Source organism: Cyanistes caeruleus, chromosome 2, assembly GCF_971803275.1.
Source record: "Cyanistes caeruleus chromosome 2, bCyaCae1.hap1.1, whole genome shotgun sequence".
In the NCBI taxonomy this organism is placed as follows: Eukaryota; Metazoa; Chordata; class Aves; order Passeriformes; family Paridae; genus Cyanistes; species Cyanistes caeruleus.
In genome coordinates, this window is record NC_141702.1 from 113,413,781 (window position 1) to 113,427,968 (window position 14,188).

Consider the following 14,188-nt stretch of genomic DNA (forward strand, 5'->3'; position numbering starts at 1 on the left):
ATTGTTCCAGTGGTGCACAACATCAGTGTCACTGACAGTTCTTTTGGCTGTAGAAACCTCCAACTTTCAACAATCTCAAATCCTTTTTATTAATATTCAGTGCAAGAAAAGATTTCTTTGCTAATTCAATTCTGTCCTAAATCTTTACTTTTCACACTGTATTACTGGAACTAACTGCATGTTAATAAGCTCTACATTAACCATCTGCATTTTAGCACAGTGGATCTGTGTGTCCTAGAAACAGTAGCTTTGGGTGAAAAACATAAGGTACTTTGGACTGCGTTCTCAGAAAGCACTGGCTACATACCCTCTGCTGTCTGACTCTCTAAAACCACTGCCTTTTTCCATACAGTGTTTTCAGCTCATTTAGATGGCCATAGTAGAGAAGAAGTTGTTTAGTTCCTTTATTACAAAGATCAAAAGTCATGTTTACCATTTACATACACAATTTACAAATTATTCACACAGGGAATAACAGATATGCAGGAACTGGCAGCTTACTTCAACCCAAGCTGGGGACAGGACAAGTGCAGTTGTTTCCTTGCCTCCCTGTCTTTACTGAAATAACAGATATCTCTGTTTTGTGTTTTCTCTTTGTGTTAAACACTGATCTAGTGTTTATGAAGCACCTTTAGTTATAACTATGCAAATGCTTACATGCTTATCTTTATTTGAAAGAGTGCAGTGCATGTATGAACATGCACTGGGATCTGTGCCCTTCACACTACTGAGTGTTTGTTGGTCAGAAATCTTGTCAATTAATACAGTGGTCAGGCTTGAAAGTGTTGATTTGTAAGATTTAAGTGATTCCAGCAATGTGCCATTAAAATAAAAATGGAGTTTAAAATCAGAACTCTTACTCAAAGGATTAAATTAAGTATAGCTGCTGTATCTCTCAAGGATACTGTATGATCTTAAGATAGGTCTTAGCCATGTTGTTAGATGTCTTGCATAACACAACTAGCTTATTGCTCTTCCTTCATCAGGTTTTATCCCATTTCCTAATGATATTTCAAAGACTGGGAAACTTAAAAAGAATCCTCTTTGAGAGATTTGGTAAATTAGCAAACTTCACAGAATATCTCACAGCACTTAACAAAAGGGAGAATGAGTTCCCAAATCACTTGGTATGAGAGCACAATACCAACAGTGCATTAGCTGCCATTTAGCTAAACATACAAATAACCATTTTTTTAATTTTTGGTGTCCACTGGGAGGACAGTACAACAAAATGCATGAAGGAACACACCAATTTTGGAGCAAACACAAATGTAAATACAGAAATCACCAATGTGATGTTAATCCAAATTCTAAGCAATGAAGCAAAACACTTCACAAAAGTTGTTACATCTAGTCAGAATAATCCAAATACTTACAACAGTATTATGATATGACTTTCTACCCAGTTATCAGATATCCTTTACCATGAACCTTTCAGTATTCTCAGAGTGACAGATAAAGAACGTTGCAGATGCCATGGTAAACTTAAAATACAGTAATAGGCAAATATTTTAGTGGCACCACCTGTATATACAATGTAGTTGTTTGAACCTTATGGACAAAGCAGTGTTACAGTATGCCTTGGTTAAGGCTTCTTGCTGGTTTAAAAGGTAGATTTCTCTTTAGGGAGATTGTCCAGCAGTATTGGTTTCCCATCTCTTCAGTGGAAGGTCTCTTTATTGATCCACATGAGACTGCGTGTTTCATTTGGTTTGCATTCGTACTCAATACTGCCAAAGCTGTTTCCCCATTGGCAATGATCCCGTTTGTGGTAGTTGTAGAATTTGACTTGCCAGACTGTCTCAAAAACGCCAATGTCATTAAACTGTGAGGAAGAGGGAATACCAGTGTTAGTCAGCTGATTATTTTGTTGGTTTCTCTCTCATCCTGAGAAATCACACTTGTGAAACTGCAGAACATAAAACACTTGCTATAAGGACTATTGTTCCTCAGATCAGTAAATCAAAGACCTGTAAAACCTGCTGTAGCAATCAGAAAGTCTTTTATGTGCAGCCATACATAAAACATGAAGGATCAGATTCTGCATGTACTGTTCTCTTGCACTCACATCTGGGATAGGTGAGGGAGTAAAAATATTCAAATTTCCATACAGATGAATGTTACTAACAACAAGAATCAAAGCCATAATCTTTCTTAAGATGACACAGCTTGTATATACTGCAGATCGTGTACCAGTGATCTCCAGTGATGCAGACCATCACTTTACCTTTATACCATACCTAGAGGCTGCAGTTGGGATTGGGAAGATGCTTTTTTTTCTTAGTCTGAAACATTTAATGTGTCTGCATTTTGGAGTCTTGTGTCTGCAATGTTCTTGACTGAGATGTGTGGCTCTTACTACTTTCCTGGGATTCTATTCCACATTTTAAATGAGACATAAGCAAGGGAAGTTCTGTGTGCATATCTGTAATTGCTGGTTGGACTGTGGTTAGGAGCTAGTTAAGAGATAATCAGTGTGCTGACCAGGTAAGTGTCTCATACAGTGAAGTAGCGAGACATTGACTTTAAATTGTCTGTGCATGCAGCCTTGAAGTGAAGGAGACTATGGCTATAGTATGTTCTGTAAAACAAAGGTGTTTTTCTTCTTTAAGCCACTGCTAGACACCTGGACAACATCAGAAAAACCTCAGTGAGCCTGCCAAGCATAATTTATGATTTCAGTTTTGGTAATGGAAATGGTAATGGAAAATTTGAGTTCCTATGCCTTGAGACATGGCAGAGAATCTCAAGTGTGGGTGTGACACCTGTGTGTATTGCCATTGGTCCCAAGCCAGTATGGCTTGTTGATTGTGTTACATTGTTAGAAGATACTAAATAGTGAATTTAGTGCTACTGAATGGTACCATTCTTCTGTATTTTTTTCCTTTAAGTATTTCCATCACTCACTTTAATGACAGCTCCTTCACTTGACTGTTTTCCATTCCTATCATGTGCCTGGGAGCTGATCTTTGATCATCTGCCTGCTATAATCACACTTGCAAAGTCAGTATGAAAGCCCTTTCACAGAGAAATTGTTCCTGATTTACAAGCAGGAGTCTCCTGTATTCAGATTTTTCAGACGGACACATTTCTTGTTGTTTTTTAAATTCAAGATGTGGTTTGTAAGGTGCTGGTGTGTAGCAGACATTACTTTAAACCTTCCCTCCGCCCACTGTAGTAAGTTAAATTTAGCCTTGACAATAGCAGAAGTTGCTGTGTCCTGTAAGTGGAGGGGTTTTATTCAGCTCCAGTTACAAGTGTTACCTTGAAGGAGTAACTGAAACACTTCTGCCACTTCCTTTGACTAAGAAAGAATCAGATGTACAGGCTATTTTATCTCTCCCAGCAACTAAAATCTTAATTAAGGATTTTATTTTTAATCAATCATCTTTGATAGTACATGATACACTCGTAATGCATGACAGTAAAGGTTAAGCACATTGGATATTAATGTACACAGTCCACAAAACTCTTCAGAGAGGAGCATCAGCCGTGCTCAGAGTAGAAACTAAGGAAGAAAAGGCATTTCTAATTACATTTGTAGAAGGTGATATGACATAGGAGCAGTATTTCATTTCATTAATGTATGAAGGATCTGAATTTCAAAAAGACAGATGAAGAAAGAAAATTTAGTTTTCCTTCAATGACCCAGTTTGCTGAGCTACCCTGAGTAAGTTTGTCTGCTGTGGGTTTCCAGGAGAAGGAAAAAATTAATTGCAGAGCTTTTCTACTACCATGTGCCTCCCCCAGCCCAGTACTTAGCACACACAGAAGCTTTGTGGTGTGATGAACATTCTGCATCCTCAGAGCTCCCCTGAATTCCCATGGCTCCTGCAGCTGAATCCTGGCTGCTCCACTGAGCTTGTATATGGGCATCCCCAGGGAGGAAGAACAGCCCTACTCTTTGCAGGTCAGGCTTCAGGTTAAGTGTATTTCCCTGTCTGCTCTTCTCTATCATCTGGTGCTGTAGGAGTAGTTATTTAATCACTCCCTCTACATTTGCATGCTGAGATGATTTGATAGCTATTACTGAAATAGAGTTCTAGCTTCTTCATTCAATCTTAGACTAGTCTGATCAAGAATAAAATTAGGCCCAAAAACAGGCTTCTAACTTAGTTTACACCATTTGCCAGACAGTTTCTGGATAGTGTGCATGATTGACCAGTCAGGTAATAGAAACAGATAATCAGAGTCTGGAATTCAGAAACAGGATTGCTGTTTAATATGTATAAACTCTGGCATGTCTACTAGCCAATTAATATAGCAACACAAAGGATTATCTGTTTAAAGTTTCAAAGCAGATAGGAAGGAAGTTCTTATGGATCTTTATGGGCCATAAGTCATTCAGACACTAGATGGGCAGTATCAGACTAGTTTTTGATTGCAGGACTGATCTCACAATCTATTTCTAACGTGAAATCAGTTTTTCTGCCTCAAATACTGTCCTTACCACTGTAGAATGCATCAGGATTCTGTCTTTTCTAGAAAAGGAAGTGGAAGCAGAAGTTCCTCATAGCTGAAGGAAACAGGAAAATTTAAAGCTATTTACAATGAGCTCAGTTTTGAAGATTCAGGAAGTAGGTATTCAAAGCAGTTTTCAGACTGGGGTATCTGAGACTTGTTCCCTAAATCTCTTACAGCTCTGCTTAGCTAAGCAGCTAAATGATGAGTTAAACATGTAAATCCTTATTGAGATGCCTATGTTTAATACTTAAAAGTATCAATTCTGGGTATCTAAGTCTCTACTGATCAACCTATCTATCAAGATCAGTTCCTAAAAGGAATTGAGGACCTGCTTAATGCTTGAAAATCCTCTTAGCTTCGTGGTTAATATCCCAGGATCTGATCTGTAAAAGCAACTCTTCAGGCAAATATTGTGGCTACTCATTCTGATGCTGCAACAAACCATGTCAGAGCTTGTAATTGAAAATCAGACTCTCCTTACATTTCAAGCATGGTTTGACTTGGTTTTCTCCAAAGGAAAAGTTAAACTTCTAGATTTTCAGAGTTCACTTCAGTGCTGCACTTAAGGCTAAAGGTGACCATCAAAATAGGGATGCCTTAATAAAAGCAGGTGGTTTTTTGGGAATGTTGTCCTTTCTCCTCCTATTACAAGGTACAACGATCAACAGTGGCATCCAGCAGCTGTGTCCAGCTTGTTGTGAAATAATACTGTTTGATTTTCCTGGCTATTAAAAGGAGGTGGTTGCATATAGAAATGATAAATGTAATACTCCATACTAGTCTTAATAACCTAAGATTATGAAATAGTAATGTGATGTGGGTCTCCAAAATTAAGTCAGGCACACTGTAATTATTAGAAACACCAAATGGAGATGTTACAGCTCTTATTCAGAAGGGGATTACTATACTAAACTATGATTCCAGAAAAAAAATACTGAAGAGCATACATGAAATCTTGTGTGCTGTAAGCAAATGTCATAAAATGCTGAAATCTGGTGGGCTTGCATAAGCTGGAACAGACTCTTAAGAAAGCTTCAGATGAAGATGGCTTACTGCCCCGATTCCTTTTTTTGGTACAGAAGACATGGAATAAACAGCAGGGATCTCTCACAACGGTAGTCAGGAGAAGGAGAAAACAAACTGCCAAAACTGAGCATACCACCCAAAGAGTCCTGTGGAAATCTGCCTGCTGCTCTTCTGTCAGCTCTGCTGCCTTGTGGGCTGGAGCTTTTGTCATCTCACTTCGGGGCCATGGAGCCTCTCTTTATGACTGGGGAGAGGAGCCACTTAAATATGAACTTAGGTTTGTGGATGCAGATAATGGAAAATAGAGAAAACAGCCTTGGGTGTTGTTCTCCTGCATGCTTTTAGTCTCTGGCAGGTCCTCAGGCATGCTGAAGGTGACAGATGGAAGGGGAGAGCAGTCACCCCTTGTGCTTGGGGCATGCTCTGCACTAAAAGAAATGGTGCTGCCAGGCAAAAGAGGGTCCCTGTATGCCAAGGGATTGGATTTCTGGCCACGAACCTCTGGGAGCTGTCTGATATATGTATTATGTCCTGAAGAAGGGGTGGGAGGTTCAGCTCACAATTCTTTCTGCTGCAGCACCCCAAAGGGTTTTGCAGGTTGTCCTGGGGTGCCAGGTCCCTAAACCAGGACAGAGGTCTCTAGAAAACCTCCTGCTTCTTCCTGGCCCCTGTTGTTTTCCTGGGAGAGAAGGCAGCAGGACTTGTATTTTCCAGCTACGTTCTGGCCAGTGACCTTACTGACACAAAGCAAAGAGGAAGGCAGCAGCTGTGATCAGACTTTGCCCTGGAACATTTCACCACACTCTCTCTGGGAGTCAGCCCTCTGCTGCCCTCCCTTGTCCTCTCATGCCGGGCTTGGAGAGCCACATACCTGCATGTTGACTTGGATGGGCTGTCTCTCCCCACTTTTGGTATGGGGCACCCCTTCCGTGTCGTAGATCCCTGTGTAAGAGGCCACCTGCGCATCCCGTGATTTTTCTTCCAGCGGGACATTGACACCGCCGATGCCCATGGTCCTACAGAAAGAGAGGATCCAGCCTTTCAGCCCCGAATTCCCCCTGCCTTGGCAATTTGGAGCCAGCACGTGGGTTTGCAAGCCTGGTAGCCTCTGCGCTGGGAAAAAGCTCCAGGGATTTTAGCAGGCCTGCCTGTGCTGCTGACTCACTGGGGCTCCTGAAATCTGTCAGGGCTCTGCAGTCACCCAGGGAAGGAGTAGCAGGGAGAGGCAGGCGGGATCTGATTTCGAACGGGTAGGGAGAGGTCAGTCGAAGCTCTTCTGCGGGGCTGCGCCTCCGCCCAGAGCTGCTTCCCCATCTGCTCTCGGCTTTTCCGCACCGCAGCGAGGCTGGGGCACTGTGTAGGAGGGGTTTCTTCCTCCAGCGATAAACCGCGGGGAAGGAGGCAGAAAAGGAGCTGGGCTTGAAAAAGCTCCGGCAGAAGGTGGGGAGGGAGAGGGAAGGCAGCGACTCCCAGGCGTGGCCGCCCCCCGAGCCGGCCAGGCGGAGCACAGCTGCCCAGGGACCCAGAAACGGGGAGGGAGAAACCACGGAACCCCCGCGCTGTCAGCCTGCCAGGAAAAAACATTAAACGTCTAAAAATAAAGCAGCGGGGAGGGAGGGGAGGCCCGGGGGAGCCGCCCTGAGGAGGACGGCCGCACTTACGTGGCCTGGACGGTGCCGGGTCGGAGCGACACCTCGATCTTGTATTTGGCCCCGGTCAGCAGCTTGATGGTGCGGTTCTGGCCGAAGCGCTGCCCGTCCACCTTGAAATACACGGCCCCGTCGTTGGGCTGGATCTTGAGGGAGACGCTGATTTTCACGAGGCCGGGGATGTCGCCCATCGCTTGCGGCCGGGGGGGCCCGCGGGCTCTGCGCGCCTCTCGCCCCCTCCGAGGAAAGGCGGCTGGCCGGGAGCGAGGGAGAGGAAGAGGAGGAGGGAGAAGGAAGAGGAGGGGCTGCCGGATCCCAGCCAGCCCAGCCCTTCCCAAAAGCAGCGGATGAGATGCTTGATTATTTATTTTCCCTCCCACTAATCGCGGCGGAGCATCTGGGCGGTTGATGTGTCTTTTTTCCACCCCCCCCTCTTCTTTCCCCCCCCCTCCCGCCCCCTCCACTTCATCATCCCGCTCTATATCCCGGTTTGGGGGACATTTGCAGCTGCTCAGATTGCAGCCGGTTTCCAGGGAGTTAATCCGGCCCCGATTACTGCAGCCGTAATCCCGCGCTTCGTCCGGAGGAGGCGAGCGGGGCCCGGGCCGGGAGCCGCCTTCAGCACCACGGACAGCGGCGAGGGCAGGCCGCGCTAGCGGGGTCCCGGCCCGGGGAGCCCCCAAACCATCCCTGATCCCCTCACCTGCGGGGAGACCCCCCAAACCATCCCTGATCCCCTCACCCGAGGAGAGCCCCCAAATCATCCCTGATCCCCTCACCTGAGGGGAGCCCCCAAATCATCCCTGATCCCCTCACCTGCGGGGAGCCCCCCCAAATCACCCCTGATCCCCGCACCTGCGGGGAGAGCCCAAACCATCCCTGATCCCCTCACCTGAGAGCCCCCCCAAATCATCCCTGATCCCCTCACCTGCGGGGAGCCCCCCCCAAATCACCCCTGATCCCCTCACCTGCGGGGAGCCCCCACAAATCATCCCCGATCCCCGCACCCGAGGGGAGAGCCCAAATCACCCCTGATCCCCTCACCTGCGGGGAGCCCCCAAATCACCCCTGATCCCCTCACTTGTGGGGAGCCCCCAAATCACCCCTGATCCCCTCACCTGCGGGGAGCCCCCCCAAATCATCCCCGATCCCCTCATCTGAGAGCCCCCCCAAATCATCCCTGATCCCCTCACCTGCGGGGAGCCCCCAAACCATCCCTGATCCCCGCACCCGAGGAGAGCCCCCCCAAATCACCCCCGATCCCCTCACCTGCGGGGAGCCCCCAAATCACCCCTGATCCCCTCACCCGAGGGGAGCCCCCAAACCATCCCTGATCCCCTCACCTGTGGGGAGCCCCCCCAAATCACCCCTGATCCCCTCACCTGCGGGGAACCCCCACAAATCACACCCCGATCCCCCACCCGGGAAACGCCTCCCGAGAGTTGATGGAGCCCTCTGGGGTGGGCTGGATCATCTGTGTGGTGGCACGGAGTGAGGGGAGGGCGGACAGCAAAGACGTGGTTCTCTGGTTTTTCTCTCTCCCGGTGCAGCAAAAGGTTTTGTTGAGTCACCATGCCTGGACTGAGGGTCGCTTTCTTGGCTGTCAGAGTCACCGTGCCTGGACTGAGGGTCATTGTCTTTTTCCCTGAGGTCAACAGCCAGCATCAGCAGGCCAGGGTTCCTCTTGGGATTATTTTAATCACTTCATTGCAATCCTCTTATTTAAATAGAAAAAAAACCCATACACTGTAATTGCACTCTAAGATCAGAATCCCACTTCTTTAAGTGTGATACTTCTCTTTACTTATGGCTGGTGCTGTTTGTTCAAGAACAAAGATCTTTGAAACTGAACAATGTACCTGTCTCAGACTGTCTCATTCCTATCTATCAGAGATTACTTTTAACCCAGGCAGGTTTCTGCTTCTTTTCCATTCTTTTTTTATTTTTTCTTGATTGCTGTTAAAACTGTAGCATCCTTACATCTGACACAAGCTTTGGGCCACAAATACATTTTTTGCTTGGACATTATGGCAGAGTTAATGGTTTTCTTAGGAGAATTCCATAGGTCCATGTTGCACTGGACCTAACCTGCTCTTTGTTTTTCTAAGGCTGGGGTGTACATGTGGTGGTGTAATATAAACTAAGCCAAATGATAGATACAGCATTGCCCAGCTGCATTTCCTTATGCATGCAAGTTATTCAGTAATTTAACTTTTTTTAAAATTTAATTAAATTGTACTGCTGAAAACCTCTGGGAAAAAAAGCCAAACTCCAAAAATCCTACTGGATATCCCTTGCTTAGGGATCCAGCTAAACACAGGCTTCATAATGCGTTCAGCCATTCAGGTTCCCATAAATATAGGGGTAGGATGTGATCCCTGCCTCTCAGAAGAGTCTATCTCTGCAAAAATACTAAACAAACAAAACAAAGATAAACAAACACACCACCCCCCCACCTCCCCCCCAGTGCATTTCTCCTTATCTCTTTTCCTCACTGCAAGAGAAATCCCCTTTTGCATTGCAGTCTGCAGAAACTGCTGCACTTTGTGGCTTGTAGGAAGTTTTGCCCGCAGTAAATCCCCCTTCTGTAAGTTTAAGTGTAATTCAGTATGAAATCACAGAGGCCTAACCTGTGGGGAATCTGATACTGTCACTTAAAGTGGTGTGTGAAGAATAATGGCCATTGCCATTAGGGATCAGTTTTACTTGCTTCATGGGCCAGACATATCATGTTGTAGTAAATTGTGTGTAGCTGAAGACATTGATTGCAATTAGCTTCCCAAGTACATGAGAGGTCAGATCTATAGCCAGGGTTTTTTTCCCTTATTATTTCTGCCTGAATGATTATCTTTCTATGGACACAGCTCAGACTGAGACTTTATTCCTGACCAGAACTGAAAAACACGAGGGAAAACTACAAAAGCATCATGTTTTGGAATGTGTATGCATAGTAACTGTCTTACCACATGCAAGGGTAACATGGTGGGAGTAGAACATTTATGAAGAGGAAATTCTTAATTTAGGCAATGACCTTCTTTTGACTGATCTAATAACTTCACTTGTGTTAATACATTTACATATCTGATCCCACCAGATGCCCTTTACCAGTATAGATCAAGGGGAGGGGTTGCCTTTGCTAAGTCCTTCTGGGAGGTCAGTTTTGTTGCTGCCCACCTGGGGCTGCACTTGGGCCCAGTTTTAGCTCAGCCCAGGTTTTTGTGCCCTTCCTGAATTAAGCTTAGTTCAGCTCCTCTCCAGCTCTGCCACAGACAAATCCAGCCATGGATTCCCTTGATCTCGCCCTGCATCTTGAATCTGGTTCGACCTTAGCCCATCCAGATGGAGGTGCCTGGTGCTGTGGGATGGGCCCTGGCTAGGGAAACCCAGGCCCTTCCAGTCCCCATGGGGATTTTCTATGGGTCCCAGATCTCAGGCTGCTACATTGCCTGATGTTAATTGCTTGAGTTGGTGTGGTGTTTCCAGGAGAACAGAGCAAACATGCTGACATTTACAAGATTCAAAGTTAAATAAATCTCCACAGACTTAGGACAAAGTCCTATTTCTCCTAAGCCACAGCAGCAATTTGCTTCTGGGAACAAAAAGATAAAATTGCATCAATTCCTTCATTCTTTACACCTACACTTGAAGGCTGGGGCTACAATATTTAATGTCTTTGTAAACTGCAAAACTCTTTTCCTGTTTTTTTTGTTTGTTTGTTTTGTGGGGATTTGTTTGGTTTTGTGTGTGTGGATCTGTGTTTTGGTTTGTTTTTTTCAGTCCTTCAAATCTACTTTTCATTCCCCTGGCAGCTGAAGCTTCCCAGTCTGTTGTGTGGAGTCAGCAAGGTACATTAAGTTAATTCCCTTCCCCTGGGGTAGGAAGATTGGAGCACTCACCTATGCCCTGGCCAATGCCTCAGTGCTTTTGAAAGGAGTGGTGAGTGAGTTGTAGCCAGCAGTTCTTTTTCTTCCTAAAACTGTGGAAGTCTCACACATCTCACAAGATGTGTGAACTACATACAAGCTACATCCTGCACCTTTTTCTTGTGCATAGACCTTCCCTGCTGCATCATAATCTGCGTGTGTCACTGATGGGAAACTACTCTAGGGGAGAGGTGAGGGTGGATGTGCTCAATGAAAGCTAGGAGATAACATGCAGATGAACCATGAGCTATGCTTTTTGCTGGCCTTAATTATCTAGAAAACATTCTGGAGAAATGTGTTTGGTCTCTTGATTGCATCTACTCAATATAATCTCTCTAGGCATGATGTCAACTGCATAAGCTTTTTATTATTATTTTATTATTTTTTATTATTATTATATTTACATTTATGCAGACCTTCCCACTAATGCATTAATCCTGGTGCAAAGCTCAACAATCACTACATATGTAAAATGTACCTTGAGGCAGAACAAGATGGTTCATTAAAGATGGCCAAACCATTCTAGGGTGACGTGTAATACCTGTATTAGCCTTTTTATCCTTGCTTTTCTTTGATTAATTTCTTAACACACTGCTAAATTTGGAAATGTTGTGGTTTGGGGTTTCTTTTCAAGAAGGACATGCAAAGCTACAATCTCTCAAACACTAAAAATAGCCATATGTTTGATTCTGTATGAAGGGAATTGTGCTAAGACTTGCACCTGCCAGGTCTCAATTTAAAACTTTGATTTTTTTGAGCCCTCTGCCTCTGTGCAGAAGTGAGAAATGTTTTTTACTCAAATATCAGCCGGACAGTTTTTCTCTTGTTTGGAAATCACTTGTGTGCATCATTTTTCCCATACAGACAATCATTTTGAACTTACAACACTTATTATCATTTCTCCTGCAAATGCAGCCTGATTTGCTGTAGTGACATATATTTTTGGAGAGGTTGTGTGTTTTGCTGCAGATCAGGTGGGCTAATGGCATTTACAGTGCAGCAAACATGTTAGAACCATCTGCAAGGGCTTGTGGAGCAATGAAGCTGGTGTAACTGAGAATCTTGCCTTCCAATTTTTGGTATAAACACTTCTTAGTCCCTCGGGTAGATCTCTTGCTCAGATAAATGTGGCTGATCACTTTTTTCTTTTTCCAAAGCTTGTAGGAGCTCGTATTCTGAAGTAGCAGAAATAAAGCAGAATTTTCTGAAGAAACACTGCAGTAAGTTCTCCTGCACAAGAACAGCAAACTGAGCTAAGATTTTCAGTTCTGCTGCAGACTGTGATATTGTGACAAATTCTGCTCATCTGACACCCTGCACCTTTCCCTACTTGAGACAGAAATGGAGAGGACATAGTAAGCTATAGCAGGTTTCCACGTTGCAGGTTCTCTTTCTGACAAAGCTCTTCCTCCCCTCTGTGGAGAGGTAAAAGAAATACAGCTCTTCCTCTCTCTTATGCCCAGTGCTGCCCTTCAGAAATGGCTGGACAAAAAAGACCCACATCCACAGTCCACACTCCCTTGCCACAGCCACTGTGAATTTAAGGACCATTTTGCCTCAGATGAATGATTCAGCTCCATCAGCACGTTTCTGTCTGGGGGGAGATGAACTGCTGATTTCCCTGCAGTGGTGTGTGATAAATGAAACCAAACCTCAGCATGAAGGAAAAGGAGTGTACCAGACTTGTACAATGGAAGGGCAAAAGGACCAGCTGAGCTTTGAAGATGAAATAGAAACAATATAGAGAAGTGTTATGAAAGTGCTTGCCTTCAGCTAACATTAGATGGAAGTTATTTTGTGTTTTAACACTGAGTAGAGTAAGTAGTAATGGTAAATTCTGGAGCCTTTGGCTAGGAGCCACTGTGTTTAGATTCACATTTCATACCTCCAAAGGCTTTTCATGCAGGTAAGTGAGAAAAAGGAGCTTTTGTGAAACTGTGGAGTCAGCATCCTTTTCTGTTTTCATTAAACCACTTTTTTTCATATATCCCTTGTCAACTCATAGCATCAATTTATTGTGCAGGGCCCTGTCATCCTGATTCAGCACAAACACTGAGTCAGCAGGAGCAGGCAAGCAGGAAAAGCTGTGGAAAGGATGCCTGCAGGGAAGAAAATTCTGGCAGGTTCTTTTGTCTTTGCTCCCCATAAGGCCTTCCAGCTGGGGATGGGGCTTCCTTTCCTCAGACCCAAGGTGGGGGAGCAAAGTAGAGACAGAAGGAAAAACTAACTGTGATGCTTTTCTCAGTCTTTAATCATAGCTCCAAGCTCTGAAGCATTATGTCCTCAAGGCAGATAATAAAGGGATAATTTGGCTTTCAAATTACACTTTAAGTGTTACTGTTGTCTGTGACCTGTATTTTTGGTTTATCTGATTGGAGAAAAGAAAAAAATTGTATCTTTTCCTGAAGATAGAACCACTGAAAGGGAAGGAAACAATCTACCTTCTTAAAGCAAAAATAATTAGTGACCAAGAAAGCCATTATAGAGGAGGATTCTACAAGCTCCTCAGTCTATCAAACATCCTTTTAAGACTTCTGGGGGATGAACCCATGTAACCATCACAGAAATATAACTCAGAAATCCAGTTATATTATCTCTGCTCTGGGAATCAAGAGCATCTTCAGTTCATTCCAAGTCCTGGACCTGATAGGCAAATTTTCTACTGTAAATGTTAGACAAGGCTTTTGATCACTTTTTAGTGGTAGATTTTTATATTTTAGTTCCAAGGGCCATGAAGTTTTATTAGCTCTGAGTTTCTGTCTGTAATAATTTTTAAATCTGTTTGTTGAATTCAAGTATGCTTCACATCCAGAGAATATATGAAGTCTTTGATTTGCAAACTGATGGATGATTGGCTTCATCAGCAACTAGTGCCTTTAACAGCAATAAAATCCTTACAACAGCATGATTTACATGAGCAAAGGTACAATGTACTGGGACAGCAGGTTTTAGAAACCCCAAACAACTAAGTGATAAATGAAATCATCACAAAAAAGTGTGCTTTGGACAGAATGCACTACAAAGTGTTTAACCTGAGACAGGTGGTACAGACAGTGCTCTGCCTGCAGAGAGACTAGATGTGTCATTTGGGCAGCAGCTAGTTGAGAAAGGCCAGGAAAAGGAAAA

The 14,188-nt window shown here is 44.2% G+C and overlaps 1 protein-coding gene across 1 annotated transcript; it reads right to left on the reverse strand.

Annotated features, from left to right (window-relative positions):
• Positions 1 to 380: 380 nt before the first annotated feature.
• Positions 381 to 7,753, reverse strand: CNRIP1 (cannabinoid receptor interacting protein 1). The gene is made up of 3 exons (XM_023923202.2): positions 7,152 to 7,753; positions 6,362 to 6,506; positions 381 to 1,825 (listed from the first exon to the last, which is right to left on the reverse strand). The coding sequence occupies exons 1-3, from the start codon at positions 7,328 to 7,330 to the stop codon at positions 1,661 to 1,663; spliced, it is 489 nt and encodes a 162-aa protein (XP_023778970.1). The 5' UTR covers positions 7,331 to 7,753; the 3' UTR covers positions 381 to 1,660.
• Between the last annotated feature and the right edge of the window lie 6,435 nt (positions 7,754 to 14,188).